At 38.2% G+C, this 22,220-nt stretch overlaps 1 protein-coding gene across 3 annotated transcripts in view; it reads left to right on the top strand.

The window, feature by feature from the left end:
* Positions 1–22,220, top strand: part of DNAJC1 (DnaJ heat shock protein family (Hsp40) member C1) — a 197,398-nt gene that overhangs the window by 103,046 nt on the left and 72,132 nt on the right. For 2 of the 3 annotated variants that reach the window (XM_002717400.6, XM_089311557.1), the window contains 2 exons: positions 312–402; positions 13,945–14,108. The exons of the other annotated variant lie outside the window; for it this stretch is intronic. In XM_002717400.6, coding sequence (XP_002717446.2) covers positions 312–402; positions 13,945–14,108 — 255 coding nt within the window. The remainder of the gene's footprint in view (positions 1–311; positions 403–13,944; positions 14,109–22,220) is intronic. 3 annotated transcript variants of the gene reach the window in all.

Here is a 22,220-nt window from a genome sequence, read left to right as displayed (position 1 = left end):
GGCTCTGTCCAAGATCTAGTATAATATTCAGAAGGTATAATGTGATAGAAGAAAACAGGAAGAGGATGCCCCCTTTCCATTTCTGAGAGATAAGAACTTCTTACATTTATACTCCTGTGGTTTCTAGCCTTAGCCAAGAGAGAAAAATAACCAAGAATTGTTTATTCAGTTTCTTTTGTTCATCATAAAATTTGAAAACATAAAAAGGCTAATTATAAATTAAATATACTGCTTTAAAATGAAGTTGAATGGAAAATTCTATCAATGCAAGCTGAATTTTATGTTAATTTACTTATAACTTCTTTTTTAAGGATGCTGGGCAGTTTTATGCTAAATATAAAGAAACGAGATTGAAAGAAAAGGAAGATGCACTGACTAAAACTGAACTCGAAATACTTCAAAGTGAGTTTATAACACTGTCTTACTATGTTAACTATATCATATAAAAGTAATTTTTAAAATGTGGATTTCCCTTAAATTCAGCAATAATTAAATTTTCTGTGCTTTCTTTGCTACTTCCTGATAGTTACTGTGCTTAATGAATTACACCTGGAAAATGATTTGTTATATCATTGAACCACATAAAGTCTAATATTGAAAGAGGCATAAAGTTTTACACGAAGTCCTATAACCACTCAAGTCTCAGGGCATCCAAAATCTACAAAATCTTAAAATACTCCAGTAGTGTAACTATGATTGATATTTATTGACTGAGATTAGCCAATTAGCCAACTTTCTTTCTATTATAATGGTACTATAGTAATTCAGAAACCTGAAAATGATTTTTGTTTTGAAAATTTCATTTGTGTTATTGTTATATAATTGAATAAACTTGAATAAATTGTTGCAAAGAAACCTTCTGTTTAACAAGAATAAGCCCTGGTTGATTTTAAGAAAAGTTGAACACAGTATTAATGAAGACATTTTTCTAACCCTCATCCTTTTGTCTTATTTTTATTCTACATCTTCCATATATATATATATATACACACACACACACACACATACATACACACACACACTCTTTTTTGACAGGCAAAGTTAGAGAGACAAAGAGAAAGGTCTTCCTTCCATTGGTTCACCCCCCAAATGGCCGCTACGGCCAGCGTGCTGTGCCAATCAGGAGCCTGGTGCTTCCTCTTGGTCTCCCATGCGGGTGCAGGGCCCAAGCACTTGGGCCATCCTCCACTGCACTCTCGGGCCATAGCAGAGAGCTGGACTGTAAGAGGAGCAACTAGGACAGAATCCGGCGCCCTGACCGGGACTAGAACCCGGAGTACTGGCGCTGCAGGCGGAGGATTAGCCAAGTGAGCCGAGGTGCCGGCCTATATACACTCTTTTTACATTGCTTTATTTTTATTCAGAGCATTTAATACCACCTACAATTTATTTATTTATTTTGTTTGCCATCTGGTTCCTCCAAATAGAATGTAGGGTCCTTGAGGATAGAGACTATCTGTTTTGTTTAGTACCACATGTCCAGGTCCTAGGGGTTACAATGAGGTCCTCATATTTAGGAGGCTGTTTTTCTGTCTACCACAACCCCTCCATACATCTGGGGAGCTCAAGAATAGGGATTGTGTGTTTGAAAAAAAGTGGGCAAATGAAACTCTAAGTGTAATTTTTATTTAATTGTGTGTGTGTGTGTGTGTTTTAATTTGAGAAGCAGTGAGAAAGAGCTTCCATCTGCTGATTCATTCCCCAGATTCTGGCAGTTGCTAGAGCTGGGCCAGGGCCGAAGTCAGGATGCAGAAATGTAATCCAGGTGTCCCACATGGGTGACAGGAGCTCAACTAATTGACCATTCCTGCTGCCTCGCTTGTATGTGTTAGCAGGAAGCTGAAGTCAAAGTTGGAGCTGTGAATTTAACCCAGGCACTCCCATGTAAGACACATGCATCTTAACTGCTAGGCAAGTAACTGCCCCAATATGTGTTATTTTTAAGTAAAACTGATACATAAATATTTTTAAGCATTTTCAGATGAGCTAAAAGAAATGAAAAATCACATTTATATGTAATGAGAAAGATAAACCCAAAATTTACCTGTGGTGGCAACATGAATACATTTCATTGTTCTCATAGACACAGCTTATCATTTTTATGTAATGTTTAAAATAATTTGCTTAATTTTTATAATTTTGATATATTTCTTATAATGCCCTAATAGTGGATTAAGACTGTGTTCTACCCTTTTGAAAATGGGGGTTAAACATAAACTATTTATCACAATGCAAAAACTTCTATTGAAGTTTGTGATCACTCTCTCAAAATTTGCTGCTTTCTTAAAAGATGTATTTATTTATTTCAAAGTCAGAGTTACCAGTTGGGGTGGGGTGGGGGGGATCTTCCATTGCTGGTTCACTCCCCAGGTGGCCTCAATGGCCAGGACTGAGCCAGATTGAAGCCAGGAGTCAAGAGTTTCATCCAGGTCTCCCATGTGGGTGGCAAGGGTCCAAATACCTGAACTATCTTCTGCTTTTCCCAGGCCATTAGGAGAGAGTTGGTTCAGAAGTTGAGCAGCTGGGACACAAGCTGGCACCTGTATGGGATGTCCGTGTCACAGGTGGTGGCTTTAACCTCTACGCCACAACACCTGCCCCCTAATTTGCTATTATCTAATAGAAAAAAGACTATAAAGAACACAAATTTAAAAATAAATCAATTTCTGGGGACCAGCCTTTGTTAGCAGTGTCATTAGCCTATCAGTTACTGAACTCAGAATGGAATTAGTAAATACCAGAAAGCATATTAAAACAGTACTTAATAGACTGAGTCATAAAATCATCTCTCATATTTTTATGTCAATGGTGTATTTAGAAAAGGTAACAATATTAAGAATGTTAAAAAACAGTCACATTCACTGTTAAAATGTTGGAAACTATCATGTATTTTTTAATGTCATCTCCAATGGTTACATGCAAAGAATCTTTTAATTAATTTTGTTAACTTCATTAAGGGTTTTACACTGTATACTTTAGAATTAATACGTAAAGGTCCAAAATCCCCCAGCGAGCATTTCATTTGCCCCTATGCTTCTTAATTTTACAGACCATCATTGGAATACTGAGTTCATAATAACATTTCCATCTACTTAATTGAGTAAATGCATCTCATGTAGATTAGCCATAGCTATTTTATGCTGCCTGTTTTTCAGGACCTAATTGCTAATCTGCCCTTCTGTCTATCTGCTTTACATCTTAGATTATGCATATTCTCAGAGGGCTACACTAAGACCACTTTTGAGTAGGGTGTAGAGGAGGGAAATGTATGAAATGAGTCATTTTTAAAAAATAAATATCCTTCTGGGAAGCCTTTATGCAAAAAATTTGTTAATACCTATTTGGGAAATTTGAGGCACTTATTTATTATAAATGTTTAATCAGTTTTATGGTTTAAATAAGTTGAGCATTTATAAATATCTGAGAATATGGCTTTTTATTGTTAGTGATATTTGTATACATTCTCTAGTTATATGAGTTTTATTTAAGAGAGGTGGATTCAAAGAACTTGTAATGAAACAGGCTATGTTACATATGGGAAAAAAGAAAAGTTTGACTTAAATTAAATTGTTTATAAGGATTATTTATTAAAGATTTTATTTATTTGAGAGGTAGAGTTAGATAGAGACAGAGAGAAAGATCTTCCATCCGCTGACTCATTGCCCAAATGGCTGCAACAGCCAGAGCTGGGCCGATCTGAAGCCAGGAGCCAGGAGTTCTTCCGGATCTCCCATGTGGGTGCAGGGTCCCAAGGACTTGGACCATCTTCCCCTGCTTTCCCAGGTGATAGCAGAGAGCTGGATCTGAAGAGGAACAGCTGGGACACAAGCTGGCACCCATATGGGATGCTGGTGCTGCAGGCAAAGGAGTAGCCTACTACACTACAGTACTGGCCCCCAAAGATCACAGTTTTAAAGAGAAAAATTTTCTTTCTACCTTATATGATAAAAACAAAATTAAATGATCAGAACTCTACCATCAAGTACTTATTACTTATCTGTAGAAATAGTATTTCAAGATGTTAGTTACATTTTGCTTCTTGTTTTGTGGTCTCCAATGTGTATCCCAGTGAAGGACCTAAATATCGGTGCCAGGGAGACGCCTGGTAGAAGGAAGTCCTAAGTGACAGGTGAGGGACAGAACACAGTTATGTATTGCAAAATGATGGGGATATGTTCTGAGAAATGCATCACTAGGCAGCCTCATCATTGTGCAAACATCATAGAGTTTACTTACATATACCTAGTGCTGGTAGGTTAGTCACTCAGTGTGACCTCTTGATACAGTCAAGAGGCAGAGTAAACATGAGATGTGTGAGGCTGCTGAAGATGTAATGCAGCATACAGTAAATTTTCCTACATAAATAGGAACAATATGTTTTAAAATAATGATGAAAATATCATTTAATAAATAAAAGAAAATATTTACTAAGTAAAAAATCATTTAATAAAAATATTAGTAAATACAAAAACCAATAAGTCATTTGTGAGCACGCATTATGTACTGTCCCTCATTGTATGTGCTGTACTTTGAATAACTGGCAGCACAGTAAGTTTGTTTATAGCAGCATTGCCACAAATACGTGAATGATGTGTTCCACTACAACATTACAGTGGCTAGAATGGCCATGACACCACCAGGCAATAAGAACTTTTCCATTACAGTTATGTGTTGCTTAACAGTAGGGATATGTTCTGAAAAATGGATCATTGGACAGTTTTGTCCTTGGGAGAACTTTATAAAGTGTTATGCACAGCTAGATGTAGTAGCTTATTACACACATAGGCTTTATGGTGTAGCCTGTTGCTCCTACTCTGCAAACCTGTACAGCATGTTGCTGTACTGAGTACTGTGGAAAATCATTAAATAATGGTATTTATGTGTCTGAATATATCTAGACACAGAGAAAGTATAGTAAAAATAGGATACAAAAGATAAACAGTATACCTGTATGAGGTACTTAGCGTGAATGGAGCTAGCAGATGTGAAATTGCTATGAGTCAGTGAGTGAGTAGTGAGTGAATGTGAAGGCCTAAAACACTGTATGGCACTATAGACTTGAGAAACCTAAATTTATTTTCAGAACTTTCTCTTGAAAAAATAAAGTATCCCTAGCTTACATTTTTACTTACGAAACTCAACTTTTTAAACTTTTTGACTCTTTTGTGATGATACTTTTACTTGAAACACATTGTACAACTATACAAAAATATTTTCTTTCTTGATATCCTTATTTTATAAACTTTTTTCTATTTTAAGAATTTTTTATTTCATTTTTTACTGTTGAAGCTTTTTGTCAAAAAAACAAGACACAAACACTCACCTTAGCTTAGGCCTATACTAGCTAATGATTATCAATTTCACTGACTTCCACCTCCACATCCTGTCACACTGGAAGGTCCTCAATGGCAGTTTCAGGCGTGGAGCTGTCATTTCCTACAATAGCAATGCCTTCTTCTGGATACCTCCTGAAGTACCTATGAGGCTCTTTGAGAAGAAGCCGCTCTTTTCGAAGAAGTGGCCATGGTGGTGTGCTAGTTCTGTTTCTTTTTTTCATTGTAGATTTGCTTGTAAGCAGACAATGCATTGTGTTTATTATTCTGTGTTATTTTTAAGTATTGGAGTCCATGTTTTCAAGCTTTTTAAGGACTTGTTGAGGTATCCAGAAGCTTTTGCCAAACCCTTCACTGTGAATTTTCTTGAGAATGTTCTTCAGCTATGAATTCACTAGACAATCAGACTTTTTCAGCCTCACTATAATCTCATGGGAACACTATCAAATGCATGGTCTGTTGTTGACTGACACAGCATTATGTGGTACATGACTATATTTCTACCAGTCTTCTGACCAGGACCACTTAGATAATCTCTAGGAAGACAAAGGCTTCCTCCACAACTCTCCCTCTGAAACTACCAGCATTGCTCTTAATGCTCTAGGAAGCACTTCAGACCTGCTGCAGTCCTTAACCATTAACCAATTCCAAATCTGAGTCTACATTTTCAGGTATTCTTACAGCAACACCGCCATTTCTCAGCACCTGTTCTCGTCTTAGTCTTTTTCATACAGCTGTGCTAAATGCTTGAAACTGGGTAATTTATAAAGGGCAGACATGTATTTCTCATAGTTATGGAGGCTAGGAAGTCCAAAATCAAGCTGGCAGCAGGTTTAGTGTCTGCTAAAGGCCCTGCTTCCTCTTCTAAGATGGTGTCTTGGGGCAGACGTGGTGGTGCAGGAGGTTAAACCACTGCTTGTGATATCTGCATTCCATATCCAAGTGCCTGCAATAGAGTTTCACCTTTACTGTCTATCCAATTTCCTGCCAATCAATGTGCCAAGTACTTGGTTTCCATCCACACACCTGGGAGATCTAGACAGAATTCTGGGTTCCTTCCTGTCTTCCTGGCCCAGCCCCAGCCTTTTTGGACATTTGGCAAGTGAGCCAATGGATAGAAAGTCTCTGCATCTTTAAAAAAAAAAAATGGTGCTTTTGTGCTATGTCCTACATAGTGGAAGGAGGTAGAAGAGAAAAAGGGACTGAATTCAGTGAAGCCTCTTATAAAGTCTTTAAACTTGTTCACAGGGAGGATCCCTCATGACCTAGTTAGTTCCTACAAGCTGTGCTTCTGGAGATTATTTCAACATGAATTTTTGAGGGGATAGAAACATTCCAACCCTGGCATTAATTTAATTTTTTATTTTTATACTGTCTTTGTATGACTTTGGTATCAGGGTACCACCATCGAATAATAAACTGGGAAGTGTTCTCTTCAGTTTTCTAAATGAGATTGTGTAGCATTGATGTTAATTTTTTTTAATGTTTGGCAGGATTTTCTGGTGAAACTAAGTCTGGATAGTTTTTTTTTTTTTTTTTTTTTAGGTTTTTAAATTACAAGTTAAATTTCTTGTATAGCTATAGGGATATTCAAGTATCTATTTCATGAATACAAGTTGGGATGATTGTGTTTGAGCAGTTGGTTCTTTTCACTAATCTGTCAAACTTGGGTTCTAGAGTTGTTGCCAATATTTGATTTATTTATTTTTGACAGTTAGAGAAACAGAGAAAAAGGTGTTCCTTTTCCGTTGGTTAACCCCTCAAATGGCTGTTACGGCCGGCACGCTGCACCAATCCAAAGCCAGGAACCAGGTGCTTCCTCCTGGTCTCCCATGCGGGTGCAGGACCCAAGCACTTGGGCCATCCTCCACTGCCTTCCCGGGCCATAGCAGAGAGCTAGACTGGAAGAGGAGCAACCGGGACAGAATTCGGCGCCCCAACCGGGACTAGAACCCGGGGTGCCAGCGCCACAGGCGGAGGATTAGCCAAGTGAGCCACAGTGCCGGCCGCCAATATTTGATTCTTACTCTTTTGATGTATGCATGTCCTATAGTGATTTCTCCTTTTTCAGTGCTAATCTTTTATTTTCTCTTTATTTTCTGTCAGTTTGACAGAAGTCTGTCAATTTTATTTATCTTAAAAAAACTAGTTTTTTGTTTCATTGATTTTTCTCTATTTTCAGTTTCATGGATTTTTGCTTTTACTTCTAGTTTCTATATTGTACCTCTTTTGGGCTTGTTTTCATTTTTTTCTAGTTTCTTGATGTGGAAGCTCAGATTATTAATTAGAGGCATTTCTCTTTTCTAATGTAAGCATATAGTGCTATAAATACCTTCTTAGGACTATCCCCATGTTTTGATATTGTATTTTCATTTGATTCAGTCCAGTGTATTTTTCTCTTGAAACTGCAACTGTGTTACATCAATTATTTAGAAGTGTGTTGTTTAGTTTGCAATGTTCAGGGATCTTCTTGTCATCATTCTGTTACAAATTTCTGAAATCTGATATTCATATGGCTACTCCTACTTTCCTTTGATTAATGTTTGTATGTTGTTATCTTTCTTAGTCCTTTTACTTTCAGCCTACTCACACTGTTAAGTTTGAATGAATTTCTTATAGATAGCATGTACATAATTCATGATTTTTCTTCTCTACTGATTTTCTTTGATCTAGTGTATTTAGACTATTTGTATTTTTATGTAGTTGTTGCTGTGTTAGGGCTTAAGTCTGTTGTTTCATTTTATTTTCTGCTTGTTCTTTGTTTTTCATTTCAGTTTCCTTCTTTTCTACCTTCCTGTGAGTTACTTGAATATATTTTAGAATTGTTCTTGGATTTTTTATAGGGTTTTCTAAAATATAGCTCTTCATATAGCATTTTAAGTGGGTATAATAGGTACTATGTGATATAAATAACTCGATGCAATATATCAATATATGATGTCAGCAGTTTATCATTTCAAGTGACTTATAGAGACCTTATCTCCCTTTACATCCCTTTACCTCCCACATTTATAATATAATTGTCTTAAATACTTTATATATACACATTGAATGCTACAAGCTTGATTTAACAGCCAAACATAATTAGAAAACTCAGGAAGAGGAAAATCTATTATCTTTACCTTTCTCGTTCTTTCCTATTTCCTGATCTTCCCAGATATTTTGTGAGTTGTTTTCTTTTTAGAGAACTTCTTTTATCCATTATTATAGGATACACTGACAGGGAACAGTCTCTTAGTTTCTCTTCAGTGGAGAATGTCTCATTTTCATTTTTATTCCTGAAAGATATTTTCACTGGGTATACAATTCTGGGTTGACAGTTCTTTCAGCTTTTGAAAAGTGCTGTGCTACTTCCTTCTGGCCTACATGACTTTGTGATATAGATCCATTTTCAGAAGTGCTCGCTTTGGCAGCATGTATACTAGAATTGGAATGATCTGTCAGCTCAGGTCTCAAGATATTTTTCTTTTGTTCTTGGTTCTTAAAAGTGTGGTTATGACATGTCTTACCATGGATTTTCTTGAATTTGTCTTATTTTTTATCTATAGGTTTATAGATCTTGCCAGCTTTGGTAATTCTTTAGTCATTATTTATTTGAATTATCTTTCAGCCCTCCCTCTTTTTCTCTCTCTGTGGAACCTTAATATCGTGAATTTTAGATGCCTTGTTAGAGCCCCCATGACTCTATTTGTTTCAGTTTGTCTTTGTTTTTTAGATTTTTTTGACAACTTTTGGTTTTCTGTCTTCAAAATCACTTTTTTTTTTCACTGTTTACTCCATTCTGTTGTTGTTCCCATCCATTAAGTTTTAGTTTTAGTTAGGGTACTTTTCAGTTCTGGTATTTCACTTTGGTTTTTCTGTATGTCTTGTGTTTCTATGCTGAGTCTTTTTTTTTTTTTTTTTTGACAGGCAGAGTTAGAGAGAGAAAGGTCTTCTTTCCATTGGTTCACCCCCCAAATGGCCACTATGGCTGACGTGCTGCACTGATCCAAAGCCAGGAGCCAGGTGCTTCTCCTGGTCTCCCATGCAGCTGCAGGGCCCATGCACTTGGGCCATCTTCCACTGCCTTCCCGGGCCACAGCAGAGAGCTGGACTGGAAGAGGAGCAACTGGGACTAGAACCCGGGGTGCCGGTGCCACAGGTGGAAGATTAGCCTAGTGAGCCATGGTGCTGAGACTTCTACACTTCTTTGTTTTAAGATTGTTCGTTATTGCTTGTAAAACCATTACTATGTACTTGCTTTAAAATCCTAGTCAGATTATTCAAGTATCTCTCTCTTCTCCTTGTTGACTTCTTTTGATGATCTTATTCAAATTGATATACTATTGTTTTTATTTATTTGTTTGTTTTTGAGAGGTAGAGAGAGAGACAGAGAGCTCCCCAAATACCTGCAATGGCTGGGGTGGGCCACAGCCAAGGCTGAGAGCCATGAAATCAATCCAGGTCTCCCACATTAGTGATAATAACACAATTAGTTGAGGCATAAAATATTCTGTATTTTTTCTTTGACTTAAAATTTTCTGATGGCCACTTCCTCTTTTGGAGAGTCTGGTTCATGTCCTGCTATTGCATGCTTCTGTTCCAGCTTCCAGCTGATGTACCTGTAAAGGGAGTGGCTGATGGTCCAAATAGTTGGGTTCCTACCACCCATGTGGGATCCTGGCACCTGGCTTCGGTCTGGTCCAGCCCCACTATTGCAGCATTTGGCTAGTGAACTAGTACATGAAATATCTCGCACTTTCTCTGTCTTTCCCTCTGTCTCTGTCACTCTTTCAAATAGATAAATAAGTCTTTTTTAAAAACCTTAGATTTGTTTTTCTTGAATAAAGTATAAATCATAATATTCTCATTACTTCCAAAATTCATGGTGTTTGGGTTTACGATAATTGTGTATGTTAATTTAAGCTTGAAAACTGGAGTTTTGATGAGAGTGATACAAGTCTAGTTCACTTGCACATGTTTACTAAAAAGGCATCTAGTCGGCCGGCACTGCGGCTCACTTGGCTAATCCTCCGCCTGTGGCGCTAGCTCCCCGGGTTCTAGTCCTGGTTGGGACGCCGGATTCTGTCCTGGTTGCTCCTCTTCCTGTCCAGCTCTCTGCTGTGGCCTGGGAGTGCAGTGGAGGATGGCCCAAGTCCTTGGGCCTTGCACCTATGGGAGACCAGGAGGAGGAAGCACTTGGCTCCTGGCTTCGGATCAGCACAACGCATTGGCCATAGCAGCCATTAGGGGAGTGAACCAATGGAAGGAAGACTTTTCTCTCTGTCTCTCTCTCACTGTCTAACTCTGCCTGTCAAAAAACCTGAAAAATAAAAATAAAAAATATGGCCTTGTTTCTCAAACTCAGAAATCTACTGGTCAACAATGTTTTTTTTTTTTGTTTTTTTGTTTGTTTGTTTTTTTAATTTATTTAACAGGTAGAGCTATAGAAAGTGAGAGAGACAGAGAGAAAGGTTTCCTTCTGCTGGTTCACTCCCCAAATGGCCGCCGCTGCTGCGCCGATCTGAAGCCAGGAGCCAGGTGCTTCTTCCAGGTCTCCCATGTTGGTGCAGGGCCCAAGGACTTGGTCCATCTTCCACTGCCCTTTCGGGCCACAGCAGAGAGCTGGACTGGAAGAGGAGCAACCGGGACTAGAACCCGGCACCCATATGGGATGCTGGCACCACAGACCGAGGATTAACCAAGCAAGCCATGGCGCTGGCCCCCAACAATGATTTAATAACTCCTGAGTGTGAGTGCATCATCAATAATGATTTAGACTTTTCTCCTTTTTTTAAAAAACAAGATTTATGGCCGGCACCTTGGCTCGCTAGGCTAATCCTCCACCTGTGGTGCCGGCATACCAGGTTCTAGTCCCGGCTGGGGTGCTGGATTCTGTCCCGATTGCCCCTCTTCCAGTCCGGCTCTCTGCTGTGGCCTAGGAGTGCAGTGGAGGATGGCCCAAGTCCTTGGGCCCTGCACCCGCATGGAAGACCAGGAGAGGCACCTGGCTCCTGGCTTCTGATCAGTGCGGAGTGCCGGCCACAGTGGCCACTGGGGAGTGAACCAATGGAAAAGGAAGACCTTTCTCTCTCTCTCTCTCTCTCTCACTGTCCACTCTGCCTGTCAAAAATAATAAATAAATATTTAAAAAACACAAGATTTATTTATTTATTTAAAAGGCAGAGCTACAGAGAGGCAGAGTTAGAGAGCGGGGAGGAGAGAGGGAGAGAGAGAGAGGGAGGGAGGGAAGGAGGGAGGTCTTCCATCCTATGGTTCACTGCCCAAATGGCCGGAGCTGAGCCGATCTGAAGCCAGGAGCCCAGAGCTTCTTCCAGATCTCCCACTTAGGTGCAGGAGCCCAAGTTCTTGGGCCATCTTCTGCTTTCCCAGGTCATAGCAGAGAGCTAGATTGGAAGTGGAACAGTCAGGACTCGAACCAGTGTCCATATGGGATGCCAGCACTGCAGGCGGCAGCTTTACCTGCTATGCCACAGTGCTGGCCCCACAGATATTTCTCCTTTTAATAAGCGTTTACCATTTTAGTAGTTTTATGTCTCCATGAACAAATAGATAGTACATAGTCATAGACACACAAACATACACTTACCCATACATGTATGTGCATGCAATTAATATTCTAATGCTTTTATTTCCAGAAGAATTCCTTGGGAAAAGATTTTAATTTCAATAGATTTTTTAAACTACTTTTGTAGAAGGCTATAAAAAAATAATTCACATTTGAACCCCCAGTTTAGAAATAGCCCTTTCCCTACCAACAGTACATTTAATAGGTTTTTAAATATCTGCACACATTATAGGTATAATATATTTTTGTTTGTATTTCCAAATATGCATTTCTTTAATTTGTAGAGATTATGACCATCGTTTCCCATGTGGATTTGTTCATTTGTGGAATTCCTTTTTTTTTTTTTTTTTTTTTTTTAAGATTTATGTGCAATGCAGAGAGAGAGAGCTAGAGAGATTGATCTTCCATCTGCTGGTTTGTTCCTCCAATGGCCAGAACATCCAGTTTTGGGCCAGGCCAAAGCCAGGAATCTTGTTTGTTTGTTTGATTTGTTTTTTTTATAGGAAGCTTTTTATTTAATAAATATAAACTTCATAAGTACAACTTTTGGATTATAATGGTGGTTCTTCCTCCCATACCCGCCCTCCCACCCCCAAAGCATCCCTCCTCCTACTCCCTCTCCCATCCCATTCTTCATTTAGATTCATTTTTAATTATCTTTATATACAGAAGATCAACTCTATACTAAGTAAAGATTTCAACAGTTTGCACCCACACAGACACACGAAATATAAAGTACTGTTTGAAGACTAGTTTTACCATTAATTCTTATAGTAAATAAATTAAGAACAGAGGTCCTACATGGGGAGCAAGTGCACAGCAACTCCTGTTTGTTTGTTTGTTTTTTTTAAGATTTATGTATTTATTTATTTGAAAGTCAGAGTTACACTGAGAGAGAAGAAGAGAGAGAGAGAGAGAGAGGTCTTCCATCCACTGGTTCACTCCCCGGATGGCTGCAACAACCGGAGCTGCGCCAATCCAAAGTAGGGGGCCAGGAGCTTCTTCCAGGTCTCCCACATGGGTGCAGGGGCCCAAGCGCCTGGGCTATCTTCCACTACCTTCCCAGGCCATAGCAGAGAGCTGGATCGGAAGTAGAGCAGTCAGGACTCAAACTGGTACCAATATGGGATGCATCAAAAAGAGTTTCGCCAGCACCGCGGCTCACTAGGCTAATCCTCCACCTTGCGGCACCGGCACACCGGGTTCTAGTCCCCGTCGGGGCGCTGGATTCTGTCCCAGTTGCCCCTCTTCCAGGCCAGCTCTCTGCTGTGGCCCGGGAGTGCAGTGGAGGATGACCCAAGTCCTTGGGCACCTGCACCCTATGGGGACCAGGATAAGTACCTGGCTCCTGCCATCAGATCAGCGTGGTGCGCCGGCCGCAGCGGCCATTGGAGGGTGAACCAACAGCAAAGGAAGACCTTTCTCTCTGTCCACTCTGCCTGTCTTAAAAGTTTCATTATTGTGTGAACATCATAGAATGTACTTAAACAAACTAAGCTATAATGTCTAGGTGATATAATCTATGTGATCATGTCCTTTAATGCATTGTTATCTGTAACATATGCAGTACGTGATTATTGGTAAGTATTCTTGATGCTGCCAGAATAAATTTTGCCCTTGTAAAATACTAAAAAGATAAATTTGTAGCATCTATTGAGAGCCAGTTTGTTTTTACAGGTGGAAAAGTAAAAATTTGTTCTGTTAAATTACTTGCCCAATATTATGTTACTATTACATGACAAAGATAGGGCTAAAACACGAAAGTTCCTTTCATGTGCCAAAATAAAATGCTTGATGAAAAGTAGTTTGAAAACCAGAAGTGTTACAAATTGATATGTTGATTATTTCATGAATATATTAGCAACATATTTAAAAATATGTAATTGTACAATAAAACTTAAAACTATCTTTTGTAACAATTCTGTTTTGATAAAAAAACTCATGTTCTTTCAAAATGCAATCTATGAATTAAATATTAGAATATTAGAAATTCTTTTTACTCTTAACAAATCTCAATACTTGGTTCTCTTAAACATTTTTTAGAACAGAAGAAAGTTAAAGTTAAAAAGCCAAAACCTGAATTTCCTGTATACACACCTTTAGAAAGTACATATATTCAATCTTATGATCATGGAACTTCTATAGAAGAAATTGAGGAACAAATGGATGATTGGCTGGAAAGCAGGAACAGAACACAGAAAAAACAGGTAAATAATTTTAAATACTTGTTTGAATTAAAGCATGTACAGAAAATACATAAAATATAATTGTGAAGCTCAGTGAGTCATCATGAAGGGAACCAAGGTAACCGTCACTAAGACCATGAACTAGAATTTTGCCCATGTCCTGAAGCCTCCTTAGGTGGTATTTTACATTTTTTGATGATATTGTAAATAGTGTTGTTTGTTAAATTTCACTAATTATATTTAGCATATAAAAATACAATGAGATCTGGGGGTGGGGAGGGCAAAGTGTGAAAATGCTGCTTTGGAGACCTGAATCCCATATCATAATACCTGGGTTCAAGTCCCTGCTCCATTCTTGATAACCAATTCTAGTTTTCTGCTAGTGCACACCCTGGAAAGCAGCAGGTAATGGCACAATTACTTCAGTCTCTGCCACTCATATGGGAGACCTGATTGAGTTCTCATTCCTGGCTCAGCTCTTAAAGTTATGTGGAGAGTGAACCAGAGAAAGATCTTTCTTTGTCTTTGTCTCTGTACCTTTCTAATGAAATGGGAATAAATAAACAAATACATTTTTAAAAGAAATACAATTGAATATTGTATGGTAACCTTGTATTTAGCAGCCTTTCTTAATTTATTTTTTAATTCTAGTGGTTTTGCTGTATATCATATATTTGTTGCCTTGAAGATTTATTTACTTATTTATTTGTAAGGCAGAGTTACAGAGAGAGATCTTCCATCTGCTGGTTCACTCTCTAAATAGCTGCACAGCCAGGCAGTGCAAGACCAAACTCAGGAGACTGGAGTTCCATCCAGATATCCCATCAGTGGCAAGGGCCCAAGCATTTGGGCCATCTTTTGCTGGTTTCTCAGGCACGTTAGCCGGGAGCTGGATTGGCAGTGGAGCAGCTGACACTTGAACTGGCACTCTTAGGGGATGCTAGCTAGCATCACAAAGTGGCTGCTTAGCCCACTGTGCCACAATGCCAACTCCTAAAATAGGATGGTTTAAATATATTTTCTAGAAAATTATTTATCTTCCCTCAAGCATAAGGTTTCTGTTTCTTTTTTATATAGTCCATACATTCTTGAGTCTTTGCAATTGTTTGTTGTTGAAAACGGGATATTTTGAATAATATAAATTAGCAACTCTAGAAATCAGATTCTGTTCTTCGGGATTTGTTGTGATATTGGGCTTATTGTACCTACTTGTTTTTTAGTGCCTTTTCTGACCTAATTCTATAAAGTCTGTGTTTTTTTGTCTTGTGTGGCCACTGATGTCGCCATTATATTAACTTAGTGATCAACTAATGATTTTTACAGATTTTCTTAAATGCTTGGAACCAATCTTCCAATCTTTGCCATGGGCTTTTTGTGTGTATTTCTTTGTAACTCTGCCTGAACCTTCACTTCCTTCTTCCAGGAGCCTTAAAATAGCTGCAGCAGTTGAGTTCTTTTCTTTCTTGACCATGTGCACGTGTGCCTGAAGCCCTGAGTATGCACTTGGCCTTCTAGATTCCCAGGAATGGCAGAACATTTATTCCTCAGGTGTCCTCAGAAACCTTTTCATTAGTCTGTTTGCCCCAGCTGTTTTCTGTCTCCTCAGGCAGTTGTGAATAAGAAATTATCCTGTAAGTGTTTGCAACAAATAGCCCAAGGGAAGCAGCTTTAGCATAAGGCCTGTCCTTTGTCTGAATCCATGTTCCAGGTAGCCTCCAAACAGATCAGATCAAGTATTCACCATTCTTTGCACATTAGTTCATTCTGTTCCCTCCAGTACCATGAATAAATATTGTTATTTTCACAGATGGTACTGAAATAGGGAACAGAGGCCAAGACTGGGCTAAGTAGAGATGCCACAAAGATTGCTATTCTTATCAATAATCAGCTGTTTTTCCTGAATTGTATCTTACCCCTGGAACTGAAACCTTTGCTTTCCAGGGTTCAGTAAAGGTTCATTATTCTAATAGTTATTTTACCTTTTTTTTTTTAATTTGAGACACAGAGAGCTCCCATCCTCTGGTTCGCTCCCCAAATACTCAGAATGGCTAGGACTGGGCCAAACCAAAGCTGGAATCCAATAATCCCATCCAGTTCTCCAACTACTTGAGCCATCACTGCTGCCTCCCATGGTCCACATTAACAGGAAACTGGAATCAGGAGGCAGAGTCAGGAATTAAGCCCTTGTACTCCAATGTGAGACATGTGAGGGTCCTAACCACTAGGCCAGACACCAACCCTCTTACCTGTTTTGTTTTGTTCTTTGCTTTTATGGAAGAGTGGAATTGTTAGTTCCTTATGCTACTGGTTTCAAAGGCATTTTATATTTTTCAAAAATCAAGTTAAGGAAGTTCTCTTTCTAGCTTTGCTAAGAATTTATTACAAATGAATTGTCAAGTGTTATGCCTTTCTCCATCTGTTAAGATTTTATATCATTTTTCATCTCTATTTTGTTAATGAAATGGATTATATTGATTGGCTTTCCAAAATCAGTGTTGCTTTCCTTTGATGAACCTTGTTGGATCCCATGAAATATTATCCTTTAGTACATTTTTTTATTTGCTTTGGTTTGCAAATATTTTGTTTATGATTTTTCTTGTGTATTTATGAGCAAGATTGGCCTTTGATTTTGTTTTCTTATAATATCTTTGTCAGTATAAAGGTGAAGGATGTTTTCCCTCACCCTCTGAAGGTTTGGGCATGCTAAAGTAAACTAGCACTAGATTAACAGGGGAAGATTCACAAGCTTATTACTTGCATGGGGTAATCACCAGAGAATGATTACCCGTAACCTGTTGAGGTTCAGAGGCTTTATACTCTTTTCAGGGGAGAGAGGCAGACGGGGAGGGAAAATTGGTGACTTTGAGAGGTAGTAAATGATTTTTAGGGTATTTAAATGAGTCCAAAGAACAGACAATAGCTTATTACAAGTTTGTCTAGATCTGGTAACATCAGTGACTTTCCTTCATGAAATATGTATTTTATCTTCCCTGTTTAATGAAATTTTCAGAAAGGGAATGAAAATAATTGTGTTCCTTCCAGAAGAGCTTCAGATGAGGGAACTTCAGGGGTGAGTTCTTTCCTATGCTTTGGGAGAGAAGCAGGAGATCAGAAAGTCTTTGGTTCTGGGAATGCTTCTGAGACTTTTTGAGTTCTATTCAATTGTTTAGCATGTCAGACTGCCATATTTTAGCATGTTATTTCTAAGCTGCAGTCTCAGGAACTTTTGATGTTAATCATGTACTAAGCCTATAAACTATGAATTCTTTCTTCTTTCTTGAAGTTTTTTTTTTCTTGAGGTAGCATTTGGCACAGCAGTTGAGTACCTCTTGGAACACCTGCATCCAGTTTCAGAGTCCCTGGGTTTTAGTCCTGGCTCTGCTTCTAATCCAGCTTCCTGCTGGTATGTACCCTGGGAGACAGTGGTGATGGCTCAAGTATCTGGGTCCCTGCCAAACATGTGGGAGACCCAGATTGAGTTCTGGGCTCCTGGCTTCAACTCTAGCCCAACCAAGACTGTTGCAGGCATTTAGGGCGAAAACGAGCAGACTGAATCAGTGTCCGTCCCTCCCTCCCATCCTCCCATTCTCCTTCCCCCCCCCCCTTCAAATAAATAAATAAATAAATAGTTTTTACAGTTTTTATTTTATTTTTATTTGACAGGTAGAGATACAAACAGTGAGAGAGAGACAGACAGAGAGAGAAAGGTCTTCCTTCTGCTGGTTTACTCCCCAAATGGCCGCCACAGCCAGCGTTGCGCCAATCCGAAGCCAGGGCCAGGTGCTTCTTCCAGGTCTCCCATGTGGGTGCAGGAGCCCAAGCACTTGGGCCATCCTCCACTGCCCTCCCGGGCCACAGCAGAGAGCTGGACTGGAAGAGGAGCAACCGGGACTAGAACCTGGCGCCCATATGGGATGCCGGCGCCACAGGTGGAGCCAAGTGAGCCACGGCGCCGGCCCAATACAGTTTTTATTTTTAAATAATTGTAGATTAATAGGAAGTTGCAAAGACAGTATAGAGAGTTCCTACCTTCCATTCAGTTTTCCCTAACACTTTATGTAACTACAGGATAATGTCAGAACCAGGAAATTGATATCAATCCAATGGCTGTGTATTGTTGTACGTCATTTTATCATTTTACCTGTAAATTTGTTTGCCACAAATGCATTCAAGATACAAAAATCTCTCTTTACCACAAAGTTGTCACTCCTCTTTGTCTTTTGTAATCACACTCATCTCCTTCTCACCATCCTTTATTTTTATGATTTCAATATTTATTTATTTGGAAGAGTGTGAGACACACACAGAAAGAGAGAAGAGAGAGAGAAATCTTCCATCTTTCCGTCTTCTGATTTACTCCCCCAAGTGAATGCAACAGCCATATCCAGGAGCCAGGAAATCCATCAAGGTCTCCGACATGGGCGGCAGGGACGCATGTACCTTAGCTGTCTGCTATTGCTTCTCAGGTGCATCAGCAGGGAACTGGTTCAAGTGAGGTAGCCAGGACTCAATCCAGGCACTCCAGTATGGGATACATCGAAAGTGGAAATTTAGATGCTGTGCCACAATGTCCACCCCTGATTCTTAACCTGTGACAACCACTAATTTTTTCTGTGTCTCTACAATGTTTTGTCATTTGGAGAATAAAAGCGGAATTATTCAGTATGTGATCCCTTGAGGTTGTCTTCCTTTACTCATCATGTTGCCCTGAGATCCATTCAAATATTTGAGTGTATCAGTAACTTGTTTTACTTTATTGTTGAGTAATATTCCATGGTATGCCTGTACTATAGTTGATTTAATTATTATTCTATTTAAGAAGATTTTGATGGCTTCCAGATTTTACCTGCAAAGAACAAAATTACACCAGTCTAGTTTAAGGATTTTGATTGGCTTTGTATTTAATCTAAAATCAGGTAACATTTTATTCCATAAAATAGAATACATGTTTTCAATGGGTTGAGCAGAAGGGATTGGTTCTATAAGCATAAAAGGTCTGAATAAAGCAAAAAACAAAAACAAAATGTGAATTGGTAATTTTATTTTTACTTATTTTCATTTATTTGAAAGACAGTTCACATAGGTGGCAGGCATCTAAGTCCTTCAGCCAGCATCTGCTGCCTCCTAGAGTGTGCATTAGCAGGACACTGGATTGGAAGCAGAGTCAAGACTTAATTGTGGGATGCAGGCATCCCAACCAGTGTCTTAGCTATTAGACCAAACACCTGCCCCTGTTCATTTTAAAGTTACTTTCTGAGAAGGTAGGGATAGGAAGACAGAACGTTAAAACATGGTGCACTTCATTGTTACACCAATTGAAACTAGCTTGTTTGGGAAATTTATTCTCTCTCTCATCCTGATTTTTTTGGAAGATTAGGTAAACAATTTAGTTTCAATTGTGAATGACTCTATTTTGACTTTCAGTTTGGTTTGTTGGAGCCCAATGCAAAACTTTGTCCAAAATAATGGTCTCCTGTAACTTTTATTTAGCATGCCTGGTATAATCAAACTGCTATAAACAGTTTTTTGTTTGAACATAAGATTTCAAGTCTCTTACATGTATATTTAGAAGTGGAATTGATGGATGATATGGTAGTTGTATGTTTAACATTTGGAGGAACTGGCCAACTTTTTTTTCAAAGTATCTGCACCATTTTACATTTCTACCAACAGTATATGAAATGTTCAGTTTCTTTGCATTCTTAGCAGCATTTGGCATTGTCACTCTCTTTTATTCTACCTATTCTAATAGGTATGTGGCGATATTCTCCTCGTGTTTTAATTTCTATTTCTCTAATGACTGGTTATGGTGAATATCTTTTCATGGGCTTAAATATCTTCCTTGTTGAAATATTTCATAATTTGTTTTTCTTTTTTTTTCTAATTGAGTTGTTTATTATTTTTGCTATTGAATGTTGAGAATTCTTTATATATTCTAGATATGGGTCCTTTATCAGATTTTTGGCTTTTGTGCACAAATATATTTTCCCAGTTAGAAACTCTGCTTAACAGGGTCTTTGGCATAGTTGCGATAAAGTCCAGTTTCATACATTTTTTCCTGTATGGATTGTGGTTTTAGAGCATACCAAAGAACTTTCGACCATGCCACAGGTACCAAAGAGTTTCTCCTCTGTTTTCTTTTAAATGTTTTGTAATTCTTTATTTCATATTATGTATACAACCCAATTTGAGTTATGTTTGTAGAAGATGTGAGTTTTATGCCAATATTGGATGGGGGGGAACAGTTGCCTATAAATAATTCAATTATTTTAGCATCATTTATTTAAAACTGTCTTGTTTGTTCTTTAATTTTATTCTGTAGGAAAGTTACAGAAGATTGGAGTTATTTTTTCCATAAATATTTAGGAGCAGTCACTGCTAAAGCCATCTGGGCTTTCTTGGAGGGATGATTTTTAATTGAGATCTCTTTTCTTTTATTATATGATCATTCAGATTTTATATTTCTTTCTGTGTTCATTTGGATAAGTTGTGTTTTTACCAGGAATCTGAACTTGCTTAATTGTGAAACTGGCATAAAGTCATTAATCATATTATCTTATTTTAATTTAATTTTTATAGCTGTTGCTATCCAATAGAACTTTGTGCAGTTGTGCAAATATTCTGTATCTCTGCAGTCTTACATGGTATGTGGCTATTGAGCACTTGAAATTTGGCTAATGTGACTGAGAGATGGACTTGTGATATTATTGCCTTGTAAATAATTCAGATTTTTCTTTAAATAGCTTCATGTGACTAGTGGTAACATATTATGCAGCTCACATCTATAGAGGCTATAATGATGTCCTTCTTTTCATTACTGATATTGAATATTTGTATTTTCTCATATTCTTTGTATCTTTTTTCTCCTTTTAATTGTTACTAGTCTTTTAAAATAAAATCTTTTGCTTTTTTATCTGTATTTTGCTTTTTATGATTCCTGTTTTTATTTCCTCATTGTACTTTCTTTGAGTTGAATCTATAATTCTTAAGAATCTAACCTCTAAGCCGGCGCCGCGGCTCACTAGGCTAATCCTCCACCTTGCGGCGCCGGCACACCGGGTTCTAGTCCCGGTCGGGGCGCCGGATTCTGTCCCAGTTGCCCCTCTTCCAGGCCAGCTCTCTGCTGTGGCCAGGGAGTGCAGTGGAGGATGGCCTAAGTCCTTGGGCCCTGCAGCCAGCCGCATGGGAGACCAAGAGAAGCACCTGGCTCCTGGCTTTGGATCAGTGCGCTGTGCCGACCGCAGCGACCACTGGAGGGTGAACCAACGGTAAAGGAAGACCTTTCTCTCTGTCTCTCTCTCTCACTGTCCACTCTGCCTGTCAAAAAAAGAAGAAACAACTTTAGCTATAAAATCATAGTTTTGATATTTTATGTTCTCATTTACTGTTCAATTAAAATACTTCTAATGCTTGTTGTGATTGCTTCATTGATCCATACACTTTATGAATGTATTTCTTACATAAACATGAGAATGTTGTAATTATCATTTTAAAAATTAATTTCTAGTTTAATTATTTTGTGGTCAGAACAAGCTATCCTTTGAAATATATATGGACTTCCCTATAGCCAACTATTCTAAATACCTTGCTAGTATTGAAATAATTGTGTAGCTCTAGGTTCAGTATTCTATATATGTCAGAATATTTATATCTTTTTGATGAATCAAACCTTTTACCAAACTAAATCTTTTCATGTATCTTTAGGAATGTTCATTTAGGAATGTTTAATTTTTCTCTAAATATATATATTCTACCTTTCTTTTGATTTATGTTTGCATGATATATATTTTTCCATATCCCAATATATTATATTTATAATATTGTTTTCTTATATATTAGATGTACTTCCTATTAATGTGCATTTAAAAATATAACCTAACAGTATTTGAAATTTATTTGAGTGTTTTTTCCATTGTTAATAAATAAGTAATTGTTGGTGTTTTGTAGTTTAAATCTGCCGTCTCAGTATTTTGTTGTTGGTTTTGGCCCTCCTTATCTATGTATTTTACTCCTTCATATCTTAACTACTTGAGGATTCATTAAGTGTAAATTTGAAATGTACCCATGCTTAGTTTATCCTTTCTAGTGCTAAGTAATATTCTGTTGTATGCATACACAATAGTTTTTTTTATC

This window comes from Oryctolagus cuniculus, chromosome 13, assembly GCF_051225735.1.
Source record: "Oryctolagus cuniculus isolate XC-2025 breed Fujian yellow rabbit chromosome 13, ASM5122573v1, whole genome shotgun sequence".
NCBI classification, from domain to species: domain Eukaryota; kingdom Metazoa; phylum Chordata; class Mammalia; order Lagomorpha; family Leporidae; genus Oryctolagus; species Oryctolagus cuniculus.
This window is presented reverse-complemented; position numbering and strand designations above follow the sequence as displayed.